The sequence below is a fragment of the Ziziphus jujuba genome, chromosome 12, assembly GCF_031755915.1.
Source record: "Ziziphus jujuba cultivar Dongzao chromosome 12, ASM3175591v1".
In the NCBI taxonomy this organism is placed as follows: domain Eukaryota; kingdom Viridiplantae; phylum Streptophyta; class Magnoliopsida; order Rosales; family Rhamnaceae; genus Ziziphus; species Ziziphus jujuba.
The window spans coordinates 18,438,536-18,464,514 of NC_083390.1; the positions used below are offsets into that span (position 1 = coordinate 18,438,536).

Genomic DNA, 25,979 nt, shown 5'->3' on the forward strand with positions numbered 1-25,979 from the left:
GTTAAAACTCACAAGAAAAAAGAGAAATCAGTGATGGAAGAAAACTATTGAAATATTGAATTCGCAAAAATTATGCATCATCAAATTTGGTTCCTTTGCTGTGATCACATATTTTGGTTGACTTTGAACAATTTACAGATTTTTGCTGCTTTTTTTTTTTGGTAAATTATTTTTGTTGCATTTGAATCTACCCTCTCATGCATCTTTTATTCAATATCCTTTTTGCCTTTGATTGCTTTTGTAAAACTTATGAAGACTTTGTAGCCAATAAAGTAACCCCTACCATGTAGCCTGCCATTGGAGCATTCATTATTATTATTATTATTATCTTTTCCTCCTAGTGCTTCAAGCATGTTTCTCAACAAAAAGAGTCTACATTAGGTTCTCTCACATGGTTTTGCTCCTTTTTGCTTGGGATGTTTCAACTACATATAATCATTAATTCTCAATTTGTTAATTTTTTCAAATTAATTTTTTGATTTAATTGATATTGTGAAAATGCAATTATATCTTTTAACTGTTAAAATTAACAAATAAAAGTCAAATAATGATTTTTGCAAAAATTTGAAATCTAAATGTAATTAGAATAGAAGTCGAAGGTATAAATAAAAATTCCCTATACATAGCAGCTTTCACTTTTCAAGTTCCAAAAAATGCCCAAAAATCCTCAATCTTTATTTTCCTGTGCACAATAATATTTAATAGCTTTTTATCTTTCGTAATTGAAATTGTCCAACTCAGTTGCAAATTTTTCACCCTTTGGATTAAACGTTTTGTTTGAATTATTAGGTGTTTGAATTCCCTATACATAGCAGCTACATGTATAATTGTAGGCTACTAATTATTTAGCAAAGAGGTCTAAAGTTTGAATCCCCACTGTCAATATATATATATATATGTATGTATATAAGAAAAAAGAAAAGTTGTGTTACAAACACAAACTTTTCAAAAAAATCCCAAAAAAAAAAAAAAAAAGGGTAAAGTAAAAAGACAACGACAACAACAACAACTTATATGCCATGAAAACGTTAGAGTCATTTGGCTTGGAGTTGCCATAAGCCAGTTTCTGGTAGCAGTTTCAATATTTTTACCTCTTTAACAGTTTTGAATTAGCACTAACATCTCTTAAAGTTTGTAAACACTTTTTAATGGCTTAATTATATTCAGCATAATATAAGCTTCGTTCATCCTGATTATAAGCCCACTTAGAAAAGGAGGATTTCTTTTGTGATATGTACATGCACTTTAATAGTTAAATAGCCACCATATGAAGGTTTTGGATTGATGTTACATTATCTATAAATTTCAAATGATGTTAGTACTAATTCGATATTATAAAAGGGTAAACTGCAAAAATATGAAAACTAAAGGGGAAATTTGAGCTTAAAACCCTAATATATATTTTTTATATATATCAAAGACGGAAAATAACCTTTTGGAGAATTGAAAATGACACATTCAAAAATTTAAAGAGAAAAAATATTAAAAATTTTTCAGATAAATTAAGATCCTTGGGCAGAGTATCGACCTGGCTTGTATATGGGCTTGGCTACCCACTAGACAAAGATTAGAGGCCCATATATATAAGCCCAAAAAAGAACGTTTGGGCTTTTCTAAACGGGCTTTCAAACCTTCCATTGAAGCCCAAAGAATTCCTGAAAGCCCGGTCCAAAGAACCAATGGAGATAGAACAGGAATATTCACTCTCCAATTTCTCCCAAACCCCTAGCCAAAGCCTATAGCTTCGCACAGATCCTCAAGAAAACCCTAATGTCTCTGCAATTTTGCTTTTTTTTTTTTTCATCATTTTTACCGATGAAATCCCCTTCTAATCCAAACCTATCACTCTCTCATCTTTCTATTTGATTCCTTTAAAACCCATAGGTTTTTTTTTTTTCCCCTTTAGGGTTTGTGAGTCTACCCTGTGAATAACAATGTCTTTACCACCTGTAGAGTGTGCGTACATTACGGAGGATTGCCTTCGGGAATGGAAAAACGGAAACCCTAACTTCAAGCTCCCCGAACCTGTACCCGTGCTTCGCTTCCTCTACGAGCTCTGCTCTATTATGGTTCGTCGTACTTCTGTTGATTTTTATATATGAACACTTCTGTTGATTTTTAAGGATGAACATATATATATATATATATATATATATATTCATGCATGCTTATGCATATTTGTAATTTTGTGTTATTTTAGGGTTTTCGAGTGACTTTTTTTGCTTTGTGTTTGACTGATAGGTTCGGGGTGAATTGCCGTTCCAGAAGTGTAAAACGGTGTTGGAATCGGTTGTGTTCTCGGAGAGGGTTTCAGACGAAGTATTGGGTTCAAGTTTAGCGGATATTGTGACTCAAATGGCTCAAGATGTGAGCTTTTATTACTTGCTATTTGTTCTTCTTAACTTTGTTGTTATTGTTAATTTTTTTCCCTTTTAATTTTTTTATATTTCAATTATGATTAATTGTTTTGTTTGGTCCATAAGAAAAGGGTGTTGTTTTTGGTTTTTTGAGTGTATGGAAGTGGAAGAAACAGAAATAAATTTTTTAAACTTTGTTTTTTATCATATGAGGCAGTTTTCTTAACTACTCAAGTAAGAAGGGGAGCTTTTTTGAAACGAGCATCGTGTAACTATTGGGAACCTCTCACTGGAAATGGATTTTAGGACCTTTTTCATCAATAGGGGTCAAGTTTTCGTTTTGTTCTTTATGCAAGTAAAATGTGTTTGTGATCATTTAATTGTCTTCTTATCCAGAAAGTGAAGAAGACATGATTATTTAATTGTCATATCCTGGAAGGGGACATGCTAGAAAAGAGTTTTAGGGTGGGCATTGTAATATAGTTTGTTTAGGGTAGACTTTCATCCTTAAGGAGCCAAGTGAGTGGTGCTGCTCATATCAAGTTACAAGTTTGGTTCTTGTCATATTGATCGGTTTTTGAATTTTGACAAATTTATTTTTTAAGCTACTGACCCTATGTTCCTCCATTTAGGGTCAGTTTGACTGATGATGGAAATACTATTATTTTTGCTGTACCCTTTTTGAATGAGTTTTTAAAATTCTTAGGCTATTTTAGGGATGAACTGGTGGTATGTACTTATTTTTTCTTTATTCAGATTTTTTAGCATCGTTATAAATGCTTTCTTAGCATGATTTTATTATCAATCACTAGCTGGTTGATTTTTAGCTATTTGTTTTTATTTACATGTGGACATTTACTACTTTGCAGCTTACAATGACGGGAGAGAACCGTGCTCGTCTCATAAAATGGGTCAGTAGCTTCTTAATACATCCTTCTAGTACCAAATGCAATATTAGATAATTATATGATATGGCATATGGTAGATATTGATACTTTACTTTTTTCTTCTTCCTTGGCTTGTTGATTGGAAAGTGTCATTGTTTTGATAATTCCAACTTAAATTTTGTTCACTTGCTATTTTAGCTACCTCTTGCCTTTTGTAACTTGTCAGTTTGCTTCAAATTTGGTTCTGGACCTATTATTTCAGAACTGTTAGTTTTGTATTTGTAGAATGTAGATTTGGTATTACATATATATGGTGATTGGTGAAAAGATCAACTCAAGAGTGCAGGTACTTGTAGATTTGGTACCTCAGGCATATTTTTCTTCTGAACGTTTGTCGTATTTTTAGTAAACATTGGTCGTTAGTAGATTAGAGACCATTGAGCATATTCTATTTTATACCATCTTGGTAATTTCTATCTCTTATACATTTATGTATATTTGTTTCCTTTGACTTAGTTTGCTTGAACTTATAGTCCATTTTATTTGTATTTTACTCATCAAAAGAGAAATTTGGTATCTTCCTTAGGCAAAATGGCTGGTGGACTCTACATTAGTTCCACTGAGGCTTTTCCAGGAGCGTTGTGAGGTGAATTTTTTAGTCTCATGTGAAATTTTTTCACATTGGTTATTTGGTCATTTGGTCATTGTTTCTTGCTTTCTGCTTTTAGACATGATAAATTTTATTAGATATGTTGTTTATACAATGCAGGAAGAGTTTCTTTGGGATGCTGAAATGATCAAGATAAAGGCTCAGGAATTAAAGAGTAAAGAGGTTAACAGATTTTTTACAGCTGTGTAGTTATATCATGGTGGCCTCTGAAATAAGAACCAACATGGAGTTCGAAATAAGAACCAACATAAAGTGTGAACTCCATGTTGAATTGTTTAATCCTTTTATCATGTCAAGTGAAATAATTCCTTTATCAACATTGAGTTTGTATTTACTTTGTAATATCTTCTTTCAACTATTAATGCAATCAGTTACATTGGACATTTGAACTTTGGATGAATTGATTGCAGTTTTGATTATTATTGAGATCTAAATGAAATACTTGTTTAATTAAACCAGTTTAGGACTTATATATAATAACATATATTCCTTTTACCATTATAAGATCAATTTGTATGTCAATTAGCTGAAACGATCATGTATCTACTATGCAATTGGCAATTGATGAATATTTATTATTGTTTACAGGTCCGAGTAAACACGCGTCTTCTTTATCAGCAGACAAAATTTAATCTTCTCCGAGAAGAGAGTGAGGGCTATGCTAAGCTGGTAAGGTTGTGATTGAAATAATTATTGTTGGTAGTTGTTTCATGTGTTATCTTCATAATGCTTAGTTTCAATACTGTGGAACCATTTTTATGTTTTTTCCTTTTTTAGCTATATATCTTATTTGTGATGTGGTTTTAGTTTTCCCTCTTTTAGATGGTTTAGGGGTGTGAAAGGATTAAGCATCTGTGCAATTTGTTACTTAAACTTTTAGAACACATATGTGGTTCTCTTTTACTTTGTTCAAGTTTCTTATGAAACTTCTATTTCATGTTGATAACTAAAATTTATTCTCTCTCGAATTTTGGGAGTCCTTTTATTTCTGGTTGGACATCTTTCATATTGCTTTTGTTGTTTTGGGTGGTGGGTGGATTTGGTCTTATCTTCTGTGTAATAACCCCCAAGTAATCTAGCAAGTTAATATCTGTTGTTTACTTTAAACTGCTCTGGTTGTAAAGTTGTTATTTAGGTTGAATACTGTTGGATGCCTATGTTATTGTAACTGATGATCTTACCTACATTCTAGTTAAAAGGCATAGTGTTTGAACCATGCAACTGGTGTAGGCTGGTTTGATACATATTTTTTGGTCTTCATTGTTTTGTATGTAGGTTACCCTTCTTTGCAGAAATTTGGAAACTTCATCACAAAATGTATCAGGAGCAATGATTGGAATTATTAAGGTTTTGTTGGGCTTGATTTTGTTCAGAGTTCTTGATTTTAGTTTTTATTTTATTTTATTCTTTATTTTTAATTTTTTCAATTATTTATGATTTGGTTGATCCTTGCAGTCATTGATTGGACATTTTGATCTGGATCCAAATCGTGTTTTTGACATTGTAAGTCGTGTGGGTTTATGTAGTTTTTTGTTGTTTTCTGCTTTTTTTATGTTTGTGAACAGTATCATTTGGGATTCTCTTGTTGTTTTTATTTGATTAGGTACTGGAGTGTTTTGAGCTTCAGCCAGATGATAATGTCTTTCTGGAGCTTATCCCAATATTTCCCAAGGTAAAAAATCTATTCAACTCTTAGTTGTATGGTATATTTGGTTGATGTTTCATTTACTGTAACATCTTCTAGTTTTCTCATTACTTTATTCTTTTTTGGCAGTCTCATGCTTCCCAGATTCTTGGTTTTAAATTTCAATATTATCAGCGGATGGAAGTAAATTTTCCTGTACCTTTTGGACTCTATAAGCTTACAGCTTTACTGGTGAAGGAAGATTTTATAGATCTTGACAGCATGTGAGCTATTTGTTATGCTTTTCCTAGAATTGTTTTCTTTTATTTGGTCCTACTTTTGTTGTATAGTCTGTAGCATTTGGGATGTTGATTTAATTCAGGTTTTGGTTTCTTCAACATTTTATAGGCCCACTTTTAAAAGTTGTCCTGGCACATTTTTCTTTTGGGTGGTCTTGAGTGGATTAACTTGGTCATCAAACTTATAGATGGCATGCTTCATATTTAGGGTTTTGGTTATGATCTTTGAGGGTTTCTTGTCCTCTATTTATGTACTGTATGACTATTATTTTAACAGTTAATTGTGACATAAATGGTAAGAACTATAGTTACGCTTGCCCTAATTATGTTATTGGTAGAGTATGCTACATTCCAACCTTACCATGCAGAAAATCAACCATATTAGCCTCATAACTGGCTAGAACATATTTCTTTATTTATTCTTGACATGTTGCTATATTATGAAGGTTAAATAAGTTTTTACATATTTAACATATTTTGGTGTCTGCCACTTAACTTTAGTGTTTTCTTTCTTGATTGTCTGAATAAATGTTCCATTTCTGCTGGCAACTTTTGGTTTGTTACAGATATGCACATTTACTTCCAAGGGATGATGAGGCATTTGAGCATTATAATTCATTTTCAACAAAACGTCTTGATGAGGTATTTGATGCTGATATGTCATGTTACTGTTTGATTTTTACTGCCCGGTTGTTGATTTATCCAAGGAGGACTTCTTGCCATTGTTTATAAATAGGTCTTTACTTGTTTTAAGCTGACTGCTATACATGTTCTTTCTTGCTTCTTTTTTCTTGCCGTATGATTTTTAACGCATTGGTGGATATTTATATCTTTATGTTCTACTTGGTGCGAACTATTGCATTTGATTGGCACTGTTCTTTACTGCTAGAGGATTCTTTTCTCTGTTGTTGTTTTTGTGATGATGGTTAGGGTTTATGTTTGACATATGGTTTGAAGTCATTACCTCTTATTAGACTGCAGTAACTAATGAATTTTGCATTGTTTGTTTGGATCTTTTTGTTAATTTGTACAGGCCAGAAAAATTGGGAAAATAAACCTTGCTGCTACTGGAAAGGATCTAATGGATGATGAGAAGCAAGGAGATGTGACAATAGATCTTTTTACTGCTTTAGACATAGAAACCGAGGCAGCTGTTGAGCGGTCTCCAGAGCTTGAAAATAATCAAACTTTGGGCTTGCTAACTGGTTTCCTTTCTGTGGATGATTGGTAGGTTTAGTGGCACTTGCACTTCTGGTTTTGATTGTTGGATATTTCCCTTACTATGTTTGTACATCACTTCTGCTTTTTCTTCATATGATTTACCAATACAATGTGGTGTTTCATTGCCTTGTTTCGCTATTCTTTACTTGATTATTGGATACACATGTATCTAATTACCATTCTTACTGTGGATAGGGTAATTAAAGTTCTGTTTATTTTCATGTATTCAATACTCATTGTGGAGGGGTTTATTAATGATCTAGTGCTAAGATCTCTGAATTTATCCTATTTGAGCTGGAGTTATGCTTTGTAATAGTCTCATTATTTTGTGTCTATTTATAAGATATCACTTGTTTATCAGGTACCATGCAAATACACTTTTTGATCGTCTCTCACCTCTAAATCCTGTGGAGCATGTTGAAATTTGTAACAGCTTATTCGGGTATAAATTTAGTTTTCATTTCTTCTTATGTTTTAACTGTAACTAAGGATGCCAACCAAATTATTTTTGTACTTAGCATCTATTATTGTGCTTTGTCATCGTGCACTTAGGTGTGGGAAGAGCATATACCTATGATTTCCATAATTATTTGGTACTTTTGCCAGGCTTATTGAAAAGTCAATCAGTTCCGCTTATGACACTGTTCATCGAGCAAATTATCAGAGCTTTGGGTCTTCTTCTGGAGCTAGTGTTGATGCAATGGATGTAGAAGCTTCATCAACCCATGGATCTTTAATAGATCTTCCTAAAGAACTTTTTCAGATGCTTGCTTGTGCTGGACCATATCTTTACCGTGATACTTTATTGCTGCAGAAGGTACCCTTTTTTTCATTTTTTCCAGCACTCTGCTAATTTTCTCCTTCTAATATGATTTTCTCTTAAAACTGCAAGGTATGAACCTAATGAACGATTTTTATTTTTATTTTTTCTATTTTCTTTTCAACTCTTTTGAATAGGTGTGTCGAGTGTTGAGAGGTTACTACAGGTCTGCACTTCAGCTTGTAAGTAGTGGTGAAGGTATTCCAAATTCTGGAACGGTTAGTGGCGTGAATCGAGCTCCTCGTTTGCACCTAAAGGAAGCTAGGTCAAGGATAGAGGAAGCTTTAGGAACATGTTTGCTTCCTTCTTTACAACTGATACCTGCAAATCCGGCTGTTGGACAAGAGATTTGGGAAGTGATGAATCTCCTTCCATATGAGGTTGGCTTTACATCAGTGTTTTATTTGTTTCTTCCATTTGAGAATTTATATGGCACGGTGGACAGTCTTGCTAGATGAATCTCATCTGCTTAGGTGCGATATCGCTTATACGGTGAATGGGAAAAAGAAGATGAGCGGAATCCTATGCTTTTGGCTGCAAGGCAAACAGCGAAGGTTTGAGAATATTTCTGCTCATTGTGTTTGGAAAAGAATGAAAAGAAGCAAAATATATATTATGTTGCATTCTTCTATGCTTCAAGTTTGTTATCTAAAAACTTTTAGTTTTATTTTATTATATTGTAGTTGGACACTAGAAGGATTTTGAAGAGGCTTGCAAAGGAAAACTTGAAGCAACTGGGTCGGATGGTTGCAAAATTAGCTCATGCCAACCCTATGACTGTACTTCGGACCATTGTTCATCAGGTACTGTTTCGTACATCCATTTGAGTATGGCCTGTTTGTTCCTTTTTTGTTATTGTTTCCAATTTTTTTCTTTTACGTACTATCAATTGTTATCTACTCTTTTTTGCAGATTGAAGCATATAGGGATATGATAACTCCTGTTGTAGATGCATTTAAGTATCTCACACAGGTGTGCCTTTCTTCTGCATTATTCCTCAGAATTCTTACTTGTCTATCAGCACTTGTAATCATTATTATATATCTAATGTGCATCATGGAACTACACCAAGTTTTGTCAGATGAGCTTTGTTCTATTTAGAGGGGCAATGGAGCAAATTTCTCCATAATACCCTGACTGATGAGCATAAGTTTCCTATTTCTGTGTCTAGAAATCCATAAAATTGCTTGATAACAAACTTACAACAGAGAAAATGGTTAAAGACTACAGTTTATCCCAAGCGTCATTATAATGAAAAATTTTGGATGAATGCTGAGGAGATGCTGTTAAGATGATCATTATGTTTCAGTAAGAAAAAGACACCCAAAAAAGTTATTTGCTTCATAATTTGACAGAAGTGCATAGAATCCTATAGAATTGCATATGAATCCCTTTTGTTCTGTGAGTAAAATGGAATGCAAAGAGCAGTTCTTTTAAAAATGAAGGGGACTTAGTTTTAAAGTATGTAGATTCTATGAATGAGACCTAAAAGAAAATCAGAGAGAGAAAAATAGCCAGAGGAACAGCTTCTCTCCTTGTTTTTATTGGCATTTATTGGTTTAGTGGGCAAAATTGTCCTAACAAATTAGTTCAATAGTGCATAAAGGCGTAAGCTGTCTGGTACTGGGCTTATCAGCTTATATCAGGCTAACACAATGGATAGTTAACAAAAGCTTACATAGAAATGTGATGTAAATAGCACACTTCATTTTTTAGATCCAGTAAATTGAACATGATTGAAAAGCATGTGATCGTTCAGACTCCTTTTCCTTAAGTTATTAAATCCGCATGGTAATTGGTTAGTTTATGTTGTGTTTTGACGTCATGTACACGCACACATATTTATTGGGTCCACTTCCTATTAGTTTAAGCATTTGCTATATATGGTAGATTATCATGGTACTAGAGCCCAGTTGCAATGTTCTATCATGCTGGTTGTTAACATGTTTCTCGTATTGACATTATATATGTTAATGTTCACTTGCAAGGTTAATAGAATTGTGGGTCATCATATGGTCTGTCCTTGTAAAATTCTTTTTATTTCTTATGTTTTAATTTTTAGTGTATATTTCTTTCTGAGGTTATTATACTATTAAATAGAGCATTGGTGGTTGACGGTAACTGCATATCGTTCTTTCCAGCTTGAGTATGATGTTTTGGAGTATGTCGTGATTGAACGCTTGGCACAAGGAGGACGTGATAAGCTGAAGGATGATGGCCTTAATTTATCAGACTGGCTTCAGTCACTGGCTTCATTTTGGGGTCACCTGTATGTATTTCTTTTAGCAAGACTATTGCTTCTAATATTATTTGATTCCACAATAATATGCTTTGTATGGTGAAGTTCTATTAAGTTTTTTATTTTCGTTTGAGTATTGTGTGGGTTATTTTTTAACAAAGTTTTATGCTAGTTTGCATATTTATTGATGTTCAGTGGCATGTTGACAAATTATATTATTACTGGTCTTAAAATGATAAGACTTAGATTAATCTTAAACCTGAATGCTAGGTCAGTATCTATTTTGGATGCATAGAAAACTTCTCAATCATGGGTGTAAAACTTTTGTTAACTATTCTGCTAATCAAACATTTTTGGTTTTCCTCTTCGTTTCTTTCTTTTTCTATCTTTGTGTATTGATGTGAATGATAGTCATTTTTCTATACTTACCCCATTCTATAGAATTTAGATGTATCCTTGGAAACTACACTCCAGTTTCCGGGTTGCGGTGTAGCCTCATCGAAGGCAGGATTACTGGAGCTGGGGATGTTGTGGACTGGACATTGAAGAATTACTGAGGACCTGTTTTTATTGTCATATCAGTTTCTTCAACTTGCTTGCCATGGTGCAGGCATGAGGAGTTGTGTATGAGACTCAACCACCGAATTTAATGTCAGATTGTCAGAATGTTAAGTGCATATGAAAATATGAAATGAATGAGGGCCAGTCAGAATCGCAGTTTGACATTTTTATTACTTTTGTTTATCTCTTTCCAACTTCAGTAGGAGATTAGACGGGTAAGAAGACACTTTTGCTAGTTCGAATGTGATACATGATGTGGGCACTACCTTTTTAGATGAAAGAATATCTGAATCAAAAGTGAATTGTGTCCAAGGAATTTGGTCATTGATCCTACTCAAAAAGGTTGGTGTTAGTTAATAAAGTATGTATGAGAGCTTCTAACAAATTGGATATTTATACCACCTTATCTGGTGAAAGATTATCTGAATCAAAGGCAAGTTGTGTCTTGGAAATTTGGTCGGTGATCCTTCTCAAAAAGGTCAGTGGCAGTTATTAAGAATGCAAGAGCTTGTAAAGTTGCGGAGGAGTCAAGTTGGATGTTTGCATTGAATAGTATAGCGAGTGCTGCATGAATATATGTTTTGGTTACCATTCAGAAGTTTTTTGGTTTTTAAAGTACATGAGGCATGGAGTGATATAAAATCAAATCTTGTTGAACTGCTGTAAAAAATTTGTATGAAGGCTTGCAGTACTTGGCACCCAATAAGCCAACCTGCCTGACCTGGAGTCATGCAACTTGATGCTTATGTTCAGCTAGCTTCTTTGTAATTATGAATTGGTGTCATTACATTCATTTTGTTGGCATTGTGAAGAGCTTAGTCTTTGGTGTGGGGCTGAAGATAGAAAGGGCTTTTCCTGTGTGTTGAAGATTTTATTCAATGGTCTTGTTCAACTTGGTGCTTCTTCCTTTTAGTGATTCCTTCACCTCTGAGTGTCCTGGAAACATTCGTGGAAGTATTTCTGGTCAAATCAGATAAAAAAGAAGATTCTTCTTAAGTAAACGATGCATTCTTTAAAAGAAGAGGTGCGTCAACTGAGCACTCTATTGTTTTGTTTCTTTCTGCATTAGCTAGATTTGATGTCAGGTTTATTGTAGTTCAGGATATCTTGGTTCTTCATGATCATATGGTCTATGAGTAGCTGAGCTCCTTTTTGGTAATAAAGAGATGTACTGATTTACTCACCCTTAATATAAGAAGCTAGAAGGGTGATTGAAGCTAAACTCATAACCTATAGAGAGCGCACAATCAGAAGTTTGCAGCCACAGCTTTTGTTGAGCTTCATCTCTCAAAGGTCTCGAGGTTTCTGGGGCCTTTCATTTGTACATTTAGTGGGGAGGTTCTTTTTCATCAAACAACTGAATTTAATTATCCTACATGTTTTACATCTATATATTTGGTTTTTTTAGATATCTGTATTATGAATCTGCTAGGGTTAATGCTTTTAACATATAAAATTAACTTACAATGTAGATGCTGAGATGGCTGTTATTAATATATGGATATTTAGAAATAACTTTGTTGCTTGCACATTACGATGCAGTGAGCAATATTTCGTTTTATTTTGTTCGTATGGTTCTTATTTTTCTCTACATTCCTTCGATTATCTGGGGGTTCACCATACAATGTCAGCCCTTGAATCAACTATCCCCTCTCTCTTGTGATATATCCCCCTGCATCCATCAAATGTTGTGCAAAGCCAACATTTTTAATTTCTTTGAATGAAATGAGAAATAAATTTGTCCAGGTTTGGTTTATCTCTTTCGTCAGTCTGACTGGTTGACTACTTTTAGACACACAATAGACCTGGCTTAACCAAAACACAAGAGACCGCCTCTCTTATTTTTACTCCAGGAGGACTATTTGTTAGTAATAATTTACCTTAAAGAAAATTGTATGCTGATTTTATGTTTGACTTTTACCAAGCGGTTATATTTACATCTATGTTAAAGTGGCAGAACAAAAGGTTCAGACTGTACAGTGTTTCCATTACATGTTATAACTTAAAACCATTATGGATTTTAACCACATATTCCTTTGTTATGTTCCTTATTATTGGTATTCATGTTGGCCGAAAACTTGAAACTACGATTTTCCATTTTGTGAATAATTCAACCACACACTTAGGAATTTGAAGTAATAGTCTAGATGAGTGGTAAATTCATGAATAGCTTCTATGGAAAACTGTGAATTATTGCGGTAGTTTCTATCTAATTTTATTATACATGGACCATTGACTTTGGAGAGAAAAGTAATTGTATCGTGTCATAAAGATAGTAGTGCTATGTGTTGGTAGTAAATCTGATAAAAAGAATGTTCCAATTGTACCTGTATTACATGGGAAATTCTATGGACTGATGAATCAAGAGTGACCATAGCCAGTTGGCTACTTGTGAAATAACATGATTTCTGATTGGTTGTGATTGAAAAGAGACCAAGTGGATTGAAAGTATAGATGTCAAGTAAATTTCAGTACAAATTGTTGAGTTGTTTAAATGGTGCTTTGTCTGTTGAATGTTGTAGTGGTTATGTCAGGTCATGAGAAGTAGGCGCATTTGCTATTGTGTCCATAATTGTGATAATTTATGTGTGTATGTGTGGAGAGGAGAGTTTAATATATGCTTTTAGCTTATAGAAAGACATGAAACCTCTAATTTTGATGTTCTTTAGGTGCAAGAAGTATCCATCCATGGAATTGAGGGGCCTTTTCCAATATCTTGTAAATCAATTAAAAAAGGGACAAGGTATTGAGCTTGTTCTCCTGCAGGTAATTTTCCATTGCTGAGATTATGAAATTTGTGACAGTGTGTGCCTATTATGAATTCATATTATGATTTATGATTGTTTCAGGAGCTTATTCAACAAATGGCAAATGTCCAGTACACCGAGAACTTAACTGAAGAGCAGCTGGATGCCATGGCAGGGAGTGAGACTCTCCGGTATCAAGCAACTTCATTTGGTGTAACTCGAAATAACAAGGTTCTTTTATATTTTGATCTTATATTGCTATTGAGCATGTTTGAAAAACTGAATTAGAGAATAGAGGAGAAAAACATGTCTACCATTCAGATCTTTTATCAGTTAGGACATATGCAAACTCTGTGACAGTTATTATAGGACAATCTAATGTGTCAGACTGCAACTGCATATTTATGAGTAATAAGGCCAAACAATGTGTACATTCCGAGGCCAAAATTTCAATGTTGGTGTAAATGAATAAAAATTAAATTACAAAAGCAGACAGCCTCTCTGGGTTCTTAATCGCGAGCACTCCATTTTCGTTTGTATGAAGCACGGCAGGAAGTTAAATAATTTATAAGTTGAAGAAATAGAGTAGGCATTTTCTAGTGTTTCCCCTCATAGGAACGTTCTTAAGTGCTATGCCGTCAAAGGAGGGCTTTGTTGGTGTGCTGTTTTTGCTTGAAGTGTTTTTGACCCCAGCTTAAGCGTTAATGAGTTTCATTTTGTTTGCCATGTTTGGCATAAAGTTGCAAAGTTTAACATTTGACTTCGTTTTCAGGCATTGGTCAAGTCTACTAACAGGTTACGGGACTCATTGCTTTCAAAGGATGAACCAAAGCTGGCTATCCCCCTTTTGCTACTTATTGCTCAGCATCGTTCTGTGTAAGCTTTTTGGAACTTGATTTGTAAATTTTTACTAAGCGATGGAAGTTGTCAAGGAATTTGATTCGTTTGAGATGAAAGCCTAGATGGGTGTGTGTGTGCTGTATCTTGAAGTTCTCAGGCTGGCTGCTTGTGTAGCTGGATCTGTACTCTAATCTTTTTGTTTGTTCCTTTTAGTTTTTCATTTGGGAGGCTATTTAGAGGTTTAAAAACCAGGCATTTATGGAAGTATTTCTTGTGTGAAAGCTTATATATCGAAGCATTTCTTTTGTGAAAGCTTATTTAGCGAAGCATTTCTTGTGTGAAAGCTTATATAGTGAATTATTTCTTGCGGGAAAGCTTATATAGTGAAGCATTTCTTTTGTTGGTCATGAAACAGCTCAGAGTTAGTACGTTCTTTATGATAATAATGATCAGTGGATTCTGAGTTCGATATGCATCATTTTTGTGCAGGGTTCTAATTAATGCAAATGCACCGTATATCAAGATGGTCAGCGAGCAGTTCGATAGATGTCATGGAACTCTTCTTCAGTATGTGGAATTCCTTTCTAGTGCTGTGACTCCAGCATCAGCTTATGCTCAGCTGATTCCCTCACTTGATGATCTTGTCCACCTATACCACCTTGACCCTGAGGTTTAACCGACTCTCTTTCTCTCTCCATCTAATGCTGAAAGTATCATATTTCTGTTTATCTTCTTCCCACTCAACTTTCTTAAATCGCCCGCCATTTAATTTAATATGGCTAGCAGTGTACTTGTAGCTATTGATAATCATATCTCCACTTACTAACAGGTTTTTTATATGCTAGGAAAAACTGTTTTTTTGTCGCTCTCATGCAGTGTTTGCTGAGTTTGTTGTTGCCTGAACATCCCTTAATACAAGTACTTTGTTCCTTTACTCAGGTTGCGTTCTTAATATATCGTCCTGTAATGAGACTTTTCAAGTGCCAGGGAAGTTCTGAGGTCTTTTGGCCTTTAGACGGCAATGAGGCATCAAGTATCACTACTGCAAATTCAGAGTCTGAACCTACAGAGCCTTCTGCCACTCTGGTTTTGGATCTTGGTTCTCTGCGGAAACCTATAATGTGATTTTCCTTTCCTTTATTTGTATTCCGTTTGATTTCTTCATCGGTAAAAATACTTGGTGTGGAATTTTTTTTTATGTTCTTTGTTCAGTCAAATGACTGTTATACTTGATATCTATAAGCTTCTGTATAACTAAATTCTATCTTTGTACCGGGCAGTGCATATCTTTACACTTTGAGTTTGCTTCTATTTTATCATTATTTGGCATGGAATTTTTGTATGTCCTATTCAAAATATATGAATGATACAAATATATCTTTTAGGTAAAAAAAATGCTTAAATGCCAACTTTGGTTGCTTTTTTTCTAGACAATGATGTGTGTCCCATTGTCTGCAGATGGTCAGATCTTCTCAACACTGTGAAAACCATGTTGCCTTCAAAAGCCTGGAATAGCTTGTCCCCTGATCTCTATGCAACATTTTGGGGGCTCACACTCTATGACCTTTATGTTCCTAGAAATCGTTATGAATCTGAAATTGCCAAGCAGCACGCTGCTCTTAAAGCCTTGGAAGAGCTCTCTGACAATTCAAGTTCAGCAATCACCAAAAGGAAAAAGGACAAGGAAAGGATTCAAGAATCTCTAGATCGCCTAACAAGTGAGCTTCGTAAACACGAGGAAAATGTTGCATCTGTTCACAGACGGTTATCTCGTGAAAAGGACAGATGGTTGAGTTCCTGCCCTGATACTCTAAAGATCAATATGGAGTTTCTTCAGCGTTGCATATTTCCCCGCTGCACTTTCAGTATGCCAGATGCTGTCTATTGTGCCGAGTTTGTGCACACTCTTCATTCCCTTGGGACTCCATTTTTCAACACTGTCAACCATATTGACGTTCTGATATGTAAAACCTTGCAACCTATGATATGCTGTTGCACCGAATATGAAGCTGGTAGACTGGGGAGGTTCTTGTATGAGACATTGAAGATTGCTTATTATTGGAAGGTTAGCTTATTATGATGTAGTTGTAAAAGGATATTATTTTTGCACTTGAAACTGTGTTTTTATTATTTTTATTATTATTATTGGTATTTCTATGATTTTTACTTTTGCTAGAAGTGTTGTTTTTTGATGTGGAGCTGTACTTTGTTTCCAGAGTGATGAATCTATTTATGAACGTGAATGTGGAAACATGCCAGGCTTTGCTGTGTATTATAGATATCCAAATAGCCAACGAGTTACATATGGTCAGTTCATTAAGGTGAGTTCTTGGGCATTTTAATTGGCTTGGTAATACTTCTTTGTACTGCTAAAGCACAAATTAAACTTCAGTATATTTGTATGTCATATCTATAGATTTTTTTCTTTATTACTAATTTATCTGGTGTTATTATCTGTAGCAGTTTGAAACTTCCCTAAGGGTTTCTATCTTAATTTTTTATATTAGGTTAAGCTTAAGTGTTTCAAAGATATGCTGATTTGACACTTCTTGAAATTTAGTGAACTCTAATCTAGATTGAGTTAGCATGTGCCTTGTGAATTATTAAATTCTCTTAAGTGTGATAAATATCTTAACATTCTGATATATATATATATATATATATATATATATGAAAATGTGTTTTAAATGACATTTTGTCTATTAAACTAGGGTTTAAAATCTCTGTTTGTATAATTTTATTGTTGCACTACAATAAATCATCCATCACTGCAAGCTATTTAAACAAATATTTATATGTCAGGACCATGGATAAGACAAATTAGTTTATTTCTAAAACACTGTTAATATATGGGGGTATCCTTTTGATTCATTACTGGAATTTCTTTCTAGGGATTGGCAAAAGTTTTAGCTTGATTCGCGCTGTCTTGAACTTCCATGACATGAGGGATAATTATAGATTTTATGCTAGGATTTTGTGAAAGCTAACTCCCAGCATTCATCTCAGCATAATAATGTGAAAGCTAGATTTTATGCTAGGATTTTGTCTCCTTAGATTTATTATTGAGTAATCTTCTTGAAAGTTTAATGTTCATGTTAGCATTATGTATGTTTCTGTTTACACTCTATAAAGTATTTCCTTTAGTAGTTTTAATTAGATAAGAATTTAGATGAGGGTGGTGATAAAGTCCAATGACTTATTGATTACATAAAGTTATTTCTTGCCGCATCTATTCTTATACAATTTGATTCATTGTTTCCCTGATTTGTGCCGGGAGTTTTGGATTGGAATGGCCTCTGATCCATTTAATTTTCATTCTGATCTCATTTGTCTTGTTGCTTATAGGTGCACTGGAAATGGAGTCAACGGATAACACGGCTATTGATTCAGTGTCTAGAATCTACTGAGTATATGGAAATTCGAAATGCCCTCATAATGCTGACAAAAATCTCCAGTGTTTTCCCAGTTACTCGAAAAAGTGGGATTAACCTTGAAAAACGGGTAAGAATATTCTGAATGGTCAACTTTGTTTGGTTTTTGTGTCTGCTGGCACTATACTTAGTTCCATTTTTCCACCTTCAATGCAGGTAACCAAGATTAAAAGTGATGAGAGAGAAGATCTCAAGGTGTTAGCTACAGGTGTTGCTGCTGCTTTGGCTGCTAGAAAGGTTTGTTGCAAATTTTGGGTGCTTGCTTTACTTGAGAAGTTTCAATTTTCTTATAATTTTTCTTTGAACTTGCAGCCATCATGGGTTACAGATGAAGAATTTGGCATGGGCTATCTTGAATTAAAGCCTGCGCCATCTCTTGCTGCAAAGTCTTCAGTTCCTAATTCTGTAGCTTTACAAAGTAGTTCTGCTATAAGTATTTCACTGAGTGAACCTGCTGGTGGAAAAGCAAGTCTTACAGATGCTGCTAATCCCATAAAAGACCAGATGCTAAAAACAAAACCTGCTGATGGAAGATTGGAAAGAGCAGAAGGAGTCTCAAATGTGAAATCTGATTCAGGAAATATTAAGCTTAAAGGTGGCTCAACGGCCAATGGGTCAGATGCTTTGGCTGTCTTACAATCTGGAACATCAAGATCAATTGAAAATCAAAAACAAGTGGATGAATTCTCAAATAGAACAGTGGATGACAATGTCACAAGAGTTGGCCCGAAGAATTCCTTGGAATCTGAGGTATTTGAAACCATTTTTCAGAATCTTTAATGGTTCAGCATGCTTCATTAATCTATCATCAATTCACCCAAATAAAAAAATTAAATAAATAAAAAAAAGCGGTCAACAGACCTATTGGCATCATAGCATTTTGTTCTGCATGTTGGCATTGAGGCACTTGCACCCCTTCTTTTTCCACAACTAGTAGTTAAGGAATATTAGAATAAAAGAATTTTTGTTAAGTTATGAACACAAACAATTAGGTTTTGACTTAATACGTTACCATCACTCCAAAAGCTTAAACCACTAAGAAGTGATCCTACTTTTAGTATTTTAAGCCAATACCACACACTAACAAAGTGCTAGAAGATGGAGAAAGTAAAATATATATATAATGAAAAGGAAGAGGAGGCTAGTTGTTTTTTTTTTTTCTCTTCATTTTTTCCCTATGGTTAAATGGGTATAAAATGATGATGGATTCCCTGTTACAGCATTTGCAGTGTGCAAGTTGAATTTAAGTTGCTAAATTTTCATGTGAGAAGCTCCACCGCTTACATAGTGCTCAACTCTATTAAGATATTGAATCTTTCATCTTTTCCTTTTTTGTTTCTTGTGGGGATTTTATCTTATAATATTCTATTTTACTGTTGACAGTCAAGAGCCCAACCAAAACGATCTACAGCTGCTGGATCACTTTCTAAGCCACCAAAACAAGATATCGCAAAAGATGATGCTAGATCTGGAAAAGCTATTGGCAGAACTTCTGGTTCTTTGACAGTTGACAGAGATAACACATCTCATACATCAGAAGGAAGGCTTGCTGGGCCTACTAATGTTGCTTCTGCAGTCACAGCCAATGGGAACTCAGTTTCAGCTTCAGCTAAAAGCTCAGCTATGTCCATGAGAACATCATCAGATGGTCATGGTAATGAATCGAAGGTAGAGAATACAGCTGCCAAGTCTTCTGACACTAGAATCTCTACTTTGAAGGATGATAGCACTGAAATTTTAGATGCACCGCGGCTTCCTTCTTCTCGACTTCATTCTCCTCGGCATGATAGTTCAGCTTCTGCTTCAAAATCCAGTGATAAGATGCAAAAGAGAGCTAGTCCTGCCGAAGATGCTGACAGACTAAGTAAACGACGGAAAGGTGATGCTGAGATGAGAGATTTTGAAGGTGATGTTCGATTCTCTGACCGAGAGAGGTCTGTTGATGCTCGGTCTGGGGATCTTGACAAGTCGGGAACTGATGAACAAAATGCCTATAGGGGTGCTGATAAATCTTTGGATCGTTCAAAAGATAAGGGCAATGATAGACATGACAAGGATTATAGAGATAGAATGGAGCGACCTGACAAGTCTCGCGCTGATGATTTAGCTGAAAAAACCAGAGATCGGTCAATGGAAAGATATGGAAGAGAGCGTTCTGTTGAGAGAGGTCAAGACAGAGGTACTGATAGGAATTTTGATAGACTCCCTGAGAAAGCTAAGGATGATAGAGGAAAAGTAAGGCATAGTGACACATCAACAGAAAAATCTCATGGTGATGATAGGTTTCATGGTCAAAGCTTGCCTCCCCCGCCACCTTTGCCTCCGCACATGGTTCCCCAATCTGTTAATGCTGGTAGAAGAGATGAAGATGCTGACAGAAGATTCGGAACTACAAGACATACACAAAGGCTTTCTCCAAGACATGAGGAGAAGGAGCGAAGACGGTCTGAGGAATCCTTGGTTTCACAAGACGATTCAAAACGTAGAAGGGAAGATGATTTTCGTGAGAGAAAGCGAGATGATCGAGAAGGGTTGTCAATGAAGGTATGTATTAGCACTTGTTTTTTTTTCCCCATGATATGTTTCTAGGTTGTTGATAATGTCTTTTTTGTATATATTCACTTAGTTATTCCTTTTAGTTTCAATTTAGATATTTTAGTACATCATTGTTTGTGTTTTATTGGTGAAACACTAATTGTGCATCACTACTTAATGCGGACATGGAAACTTTTGATTGTCATCTGATCATACAGATCATAAAAGACCTAGTAAAAAAACATGACACCTAAAAACCAATGAGTTTATTTATCTCATGGAAATAATTTTAATAAAGGTTTTGATTACAATCTGTTAATTTGTACCGCTATGAACTTCCTATGTCCATTCTGAATGTATAAATACTTGATTCATTTGGTTGTCAAAGGCCAAGCGCAATAACATGGAACCATATAAGGGAAACTCCTATGTATAAATACTTGATTCACTTGGCTGTCAAAGGCCAAGCGCAATAACACGGAACCATATAAGGGAAACTCCTATCTTTCTGAAACCTTGTAAAATACCATCTAGAAACTTCATAATGATCGTTTTTCAATTTTTACGTGCTTCCATGATAAGTTGTCATTGATCTGGTTTTTGAGGTGGATTATTCTTTCTTCATTATCAGTAGTGCTAACTGAAAGGAACCAAAACAAGTCTATTTATTTTTCATTGTTTCAGAACTCTGGCATCATGGACCTTCAGTCTAGCTTTGTTATAGCTAAAATGACATAAATAATGCAGGTTGATGGTAACTTGGTTCTGTTTTTTTCTTATTAGATTTGCCTTCCGAACTATGAAATGAAGCAACTTTTTTCTAGATCTTCAATTGCATAATTGCACTTAATTGGTCGCTGGTTGCTTATTTGATTGTCATTTGGGTTGGCTAATATAGAATTGAGTATGTCTTCTCTTGGTGATTTGAGCATATGTTCAATATGAATTACTAGCTCTTGCTGCATTTTCAATAATTTTGGAAATTTTAGGTTGCAATTTCTTCAATATTTTTGTTACATCTCATATGCAGGTAGAAGAAAGGGATAGAGAGAGGGAGAGGGATAGAGAGAGAGAAAGGGAGAAAGCAAACCTTTTGAAGGAAGATATAGATGCAACTGCAGCTTCGAAGAGGCGGAAACTTAAAAGGGAGCACCTGCCAACAGGTGAAGCTGGTGAGTATTCACCAGTTGCCCCTCCACCTCCCCCCGTTGGTATGACGACACAGTCATATGATGGAAGAGATAGGGTAGACCGCAAGGGAGCTATGGTCCAACGTACGGGCTACTTGGAAGAACCAAGCAGGATTCATGGAAAAGAAGTAGCCAGCAAAATGACTCGTCGTGACCTTGATCCGTATCCTCAAAAATTTATCTTCCTTATATGATGCTTTTCATCGTATGCATGATTTACATGATCAACTTGCATAAAATCATCATATAGATTGTGAAAAAAAATTGGTATCAGAATCTGTCACTGTTTGCATATTTTCTTTGTTTTCACTACATGTGCCAAGTTTTTCCAAACCAAGCTTTTAAATTATAATTTAGTGAGGCGGATGAAGTAGTGAAGCCAAGCTTGGTACATTCTGTATATAGTGGTTTGGTGCAATTTGATTGGTTACATAATGAAACCATAATGGAGAAAACAAATGGAACCTTATTGACATATGATTTGAAGTTTTACGAAAATGGTACATGCATTAGACATTGCAACTCCTTGACCATGTGTTACAGGATGTACGAGCGCGAATGGGATGATGAGAAGAGGCCAAGAGCTGAGCAGAAGCGGAGACATCGCAAGTAATGTAAGCGAGAAACCCTGGTCATTCCTACTGCTTGCCTTGGGCAAGATTCATGCATCCTTGTGCTGTTATGTTGTGGTTCTCAACCCTATTTCAGTTTTGTAACAAATGATCTGTAGTAAATTTTCTATACCCACACTTAGGTCCATTGATTGGGTAATGATAGTTGCTCAAACCCAATGTACAGTATTGTAAGCCTCCAGTGCGCCACTTTCAGCATTTATTTCATTGGATATTAATTCTTCAAATGTTAAATTTGGCCACAAATGAAAGTGTATAGGTGAAAAAAAGTTCTCAAAGCATACTGTTTTCTAGCCTAGTAAATTTCTTTTGGAAAGAGATCTGGTAAGGATGTTAAGGTCTCTGTTAAGAGCCGAATGTGGGGTTTTTTTTTCCACTGCGTTTCCTCTGGCATTGTAAGAGTGAGTATAATTTGTGCTTTGGCACATATGCTTTGGTGTATTTTGTTTATTAACTTGAGAAGATTGTGCACTAGAAAGTAGGGTGATCGCTAACAGTATGATATTAATTGTGATACTCCTATTTTGGGAGTGATAGAGAGAGAGTTCCACTGATATAACCAAATTATGAAAATGAAAATATAATTTTGAGTTCTGCAATTTGCAGATTGGTGGTTATAATAAAGGTTAAAATTTCGGTATCAGTGAAAAGATCAAGGGTTTAAAATATGGAAATATCAATGGAAATATTGAAAATTATTAAATATCTATTAAAATTTATAAAAAAATTGATGAAAATTTAATTTGAAAAATAATTTTTGTTATTGAAAATGTAGGATTAGTTTATTTAATTTATTAATTATCAAATTAAATGTTAAAATTGTAAAAATATTAAATGAATATTATAGTTTTCTTAATCAATCGATTTATAGTAAGTGTGAAACAGTAAAAAAAAAAAACTAATATTAATAAAAAATATAAAAAAATACAGATTTAATAAAATTATTTATTAATTAAAATATATAGAATAATTATTATAATTACATTATATTTTATAAATGTTATTTTAATACTATAAAAAAATTTTGGTTAATTGAGAATTGTTTATATCTATCTCATTCTTACTTTAAAATGTAAAATGAAAAAAGTAATTATTAAAAAATATATCTACTTGATATTTTTATATGTAATTGTTAATATATTATCGATGTTGAAATTTTAAACCTTGGTTTATAGAAAAATAAATTTCTTGTATATCTTTTAATTTTTATCTATGTTCTTATTTTTATTTATTTTATAATGAATATTTTTATTTACTATATAATATTTATATAAATATTATATTTATTATTGTAAAAAAAAAAATGGGTAGATTTGTAATTCGTGATATTAATTTTTTCTAAGAACATAATAGGTAGGTTTGTCTAATGTAATTTTGGAAATTGTTTGTTAACTCTAAATTTTTTTTTTTTATTTGTCTAACTATTGGAAGACAATTAAAAGGTTAAAAAAAAAAAATCAATATCATTAATTTGACAAAAAAATTTACTAAATATCAATAATATTTATAAAAAATTTAACAAAAAAAAATTATGGATATTTTCAAAATTTTTATAAAAATTTATGAAAATTTCATGGAAATCTACAGAAATTTTAAAAATTTCCATAGAAATTAATGATTTTTAACTAAATTGTGAAAGGGTTTGATGTGGATTTGATGATGAAAATTTTCATGGAAATTATGAAAAAATATCTAAAATTTTGATGAATTATATCAGTTTTCACTTGAAAGTTAAAATTATATCAGTTTCCACTTGAAAGTTAAATTTCGTTTCAATATATTAAAAAAATTAAGATTCCTGAAAAATTTCAATATTTTTAAGAATAGTTATAATAACAGGTGTAGTGAACAGTTTTCGGGATGGTGTTATATTTTCTTTTTGTTTTTAAACAAACGATCTATATTCTTGAACGGCTTCTACAATAAATTGCATGCTGATTCGTTGGATTTGTAACAGAAGTGTATTAAACTTAAATAATCTGGAAAATGTTTCTCAATATGTTGGAACAAAAGGAAGAAAAATTTTGAATCCAAAATTTAATACCTATTCAAAGCAACAAAACAAATTCAATTCTCATTTATGTTGTTACCATGTTTTTGAGAACTTGAAGCCATAAAGGCTGTGTTTTTATCTTTTTTCCTTACTTCCATCATATCCCAGAAAACATTGCCTTGGCCCCATTGTTTAAACCTTTTTCCGTAGCCAAGAAACAAAAAAATAACCTGTATATTTTATGGATTTCGGCATCAAATTATAGTCCCCATGGATATGTGTTATTAAAGCCAAACGATCCCTGGTAATTCGGAACCGCACATGGATAACGGACACCAGCAAGAGCATTCTGATTAGAATTCTGCATTTTAGGATCAACCTCTTGATGTTCTCCATGAAATTGACTTCTAATACCAATACCATGATCTTCTCCGTAGCCATTACAGTTATTGAAGCACAGCAAGTTTGGATGACCAGGAGGCATATTAATTGAAGCATCAAGCAAAGTCTCCCAGCTCTCATCCTCATCACCATGATCTTCAAACTTAATCAATGGTTCTTCATCTTCACCACAAAACTTCCTTGGAATTACACTCTTGTTCTCAGAAAGTGCCATGAATTTCCTGTCTCTCTTATCATCCTCCTCTGTTGAACTCGACTGAGAAAACTCCTCCACCACAGATGATGATGACCCAGATGGAGAAGTTGATGAAACTGTCAATTCCCACATACCTTTAAGTAGGTTCTCAAGAGCTTGAATCTGTATTTGTGGGATTCTCTCTATAAAAGGGTATTCATAAGATCCACATAGTCCTTTAGCTTTGCACCAGTCATAGAATTCACAGAGCTGGTTTGATTGAACGGCTGCTTTCTTGTAAATCCCAAAAGCTGATACAGAGCTCTTGTATGGAAGTTGAAAGAGATTGTCAAGAACAACAACAATCTCTTTCCTATAGGTTGTGTAGCAAACAAAACTATCTCTTATAATTTGTTTCATGGCTGATTGAACCATGAAGCTCCTAGCTGCGGATCCAAATGGACGACAATCCATTGCTCGATCGATTAGGCTCTGAAGATGTGGCAAAACTTCCAGTATTTTTCCCATTCTCTTCATTTTGTCAGATAAACTTTCTTCATGATCTTCAACCTTTTGTTCTTCTTGGTTATGATCATGTTCTTGGGTTTCCTTGTTACCCAAGGAATAATAATTGAGAACTTCATCGAGAAGTTGAGCATAGGATCTGATAAAAGCTGTGTAATCATCAGAAGCCGAGGATGATTGGTCCCGAAAACGACATGGAGAAAGAGAAATCAAACCGTTCGATCGAGTCCAGATGAGCTCGGTACGAAGAGGGCTGTTCTGAGGGAGTGAACGAAGCAACCTGTGGAGAAGAAGTAGACATTTGAGAGCTACTCTCCAACACTTAGTCTTTCCGAAACGGCGAGTGAAGCTGAGTGAGAAAGCTTGGAATGATGATTGAGAAATGGAGAAGATTTTCAAGAGCTCTTGAATATATTTCTCAGGCAATGGTAAGTCGTTGGGAGATGTTGCTTTGATGATGAGGAGGTCCATGTTGCAGAAGCCTCCAACCGTCACCATTTTCGCGTAGTTTACGGTGCTGTGCTCCTTCAGAGATGTCAATACCTTCCGAAGTCTCTTCTGCATACTGACAGAGAGAGGATGAATATCAAGAAGAAGAGGAAGAGAAAGAGAGGGATTGGTTCATTTGTAAGTAAATTACAATGGAGGAGGGCTTTTGTTGAAGGATTATAAGGCATAAAATATAACGATATAAACTATGAATATGGTGGGTTTCAGAAGATTGCTTTGCTAGGAAATTGACAAATATTATGTGCAGGTACTTATTAGCTGTTTTTTCTTTGATAGGATCGAAGCTACAATGAAAAAAAAAATAAAAATTAATGCATTAAA

The 25,979-nt window shown here is 34.2% G+C and overlaps 2 protein-coding genes across 2 annotated transcripts; one reads left to right on the forward strand and one right to left on the reverse strand.

Annotated features, from left to right (window-relative positions):
- Positions 1-1,716: 1,716 nt before the first annotated feature.
- On the forward strand, positions 1,717-22,356 carry LOC107434442 (THO complex subunit 2). The gene is made up of 32 exons (XM_048462672.2): positions 1,717-2,069; positions 2,242-2,367; positions 3,227-3,268; positions 3,831-3,890; positions 4,014-4,076; positions 4,503-4,583; positions 5,190-5,261; positions 5,370-5,417; positions 5,518-5,586; positions 5,689-5,822; positions 6,404-6,479; positions 6,871-7,064; positions 7,420-7,500; positions 7,665-7,875; positions 8,016-8,258; positions 8,352-8,432; positions 8,562-8,681; positions 8,791-8,850; positions 10,020-10,147; positions 13,348-13,444; positions 13,528-13,656; positions 14,198-14,301; positions 14,755-14,935; positions 15,205-15,386; positions 15,724-16,330; positions 16,482-16,586; positions 17,611-17,766; positions 17,853-17,933; positions 18,009-18,446; positions 19,080-20,240; positions 21,262-21,584; positions 21,965-22,356. Exons 1-32 carry the CDS (start codon positions 1,935-1,937, stop codon positions 22,032-22,034), a joined length of 5,658 nt encoding a protein of 1,885 aa, XP_048318629.2. The 5' UTR covers positions 1,717-1,934; the 3' UTR covers positions 22,035-22,356.
- A 1,949-nt stretch (positions 22,357-24,305) lies between these two features.
- LOC107434441 (putative clathrin assembly protein At2g25430) lies at positions 24,306-25,712 on the reverse strand. Its single transcript, XM_016045910.3, has one exon. It carries the CDS (start codon positions 25,710-25,712, stop codon positions 24,306-24,308), a length of 1,407 nt encoding a protein of 468 aa, XP_015901396.3.
- Positions 25,713-25,979: the final 267 nt, after the last annotated feature.

Bases quoted from the DNA above. Each gene is read 5' to 3' on its own strand.
- LOC107434442 (XM_048462672.2), top strand. From the start codon at position 1,935: ATGTCTTTACCACCTGTAGAGTGTGCGTACATTACGGAGGATTGCCTT. The intron at 3,269-3,830 runs GTCAGTAGCTTC...TATCTTCCTTAG, and splicing joins GTGCTCGTCTCATAAAATGG to GCAAAATGGCTGGTGGACTC. The intron at 20,241-21,261 runs GTATGTATTAGC...TCTCATATGCAG, and splicing joins GAGAAGGGTTGTCAATGAAG to GTAGAAGAAAGGGATAGAGA.
- LOC107434441 (XM_016045910.3), bottom strand. From the start codon at position 25,712: ATGCAGAAGAGACTTCGGAAGGTATTGACATCTCTGAAGGAGCACAGC.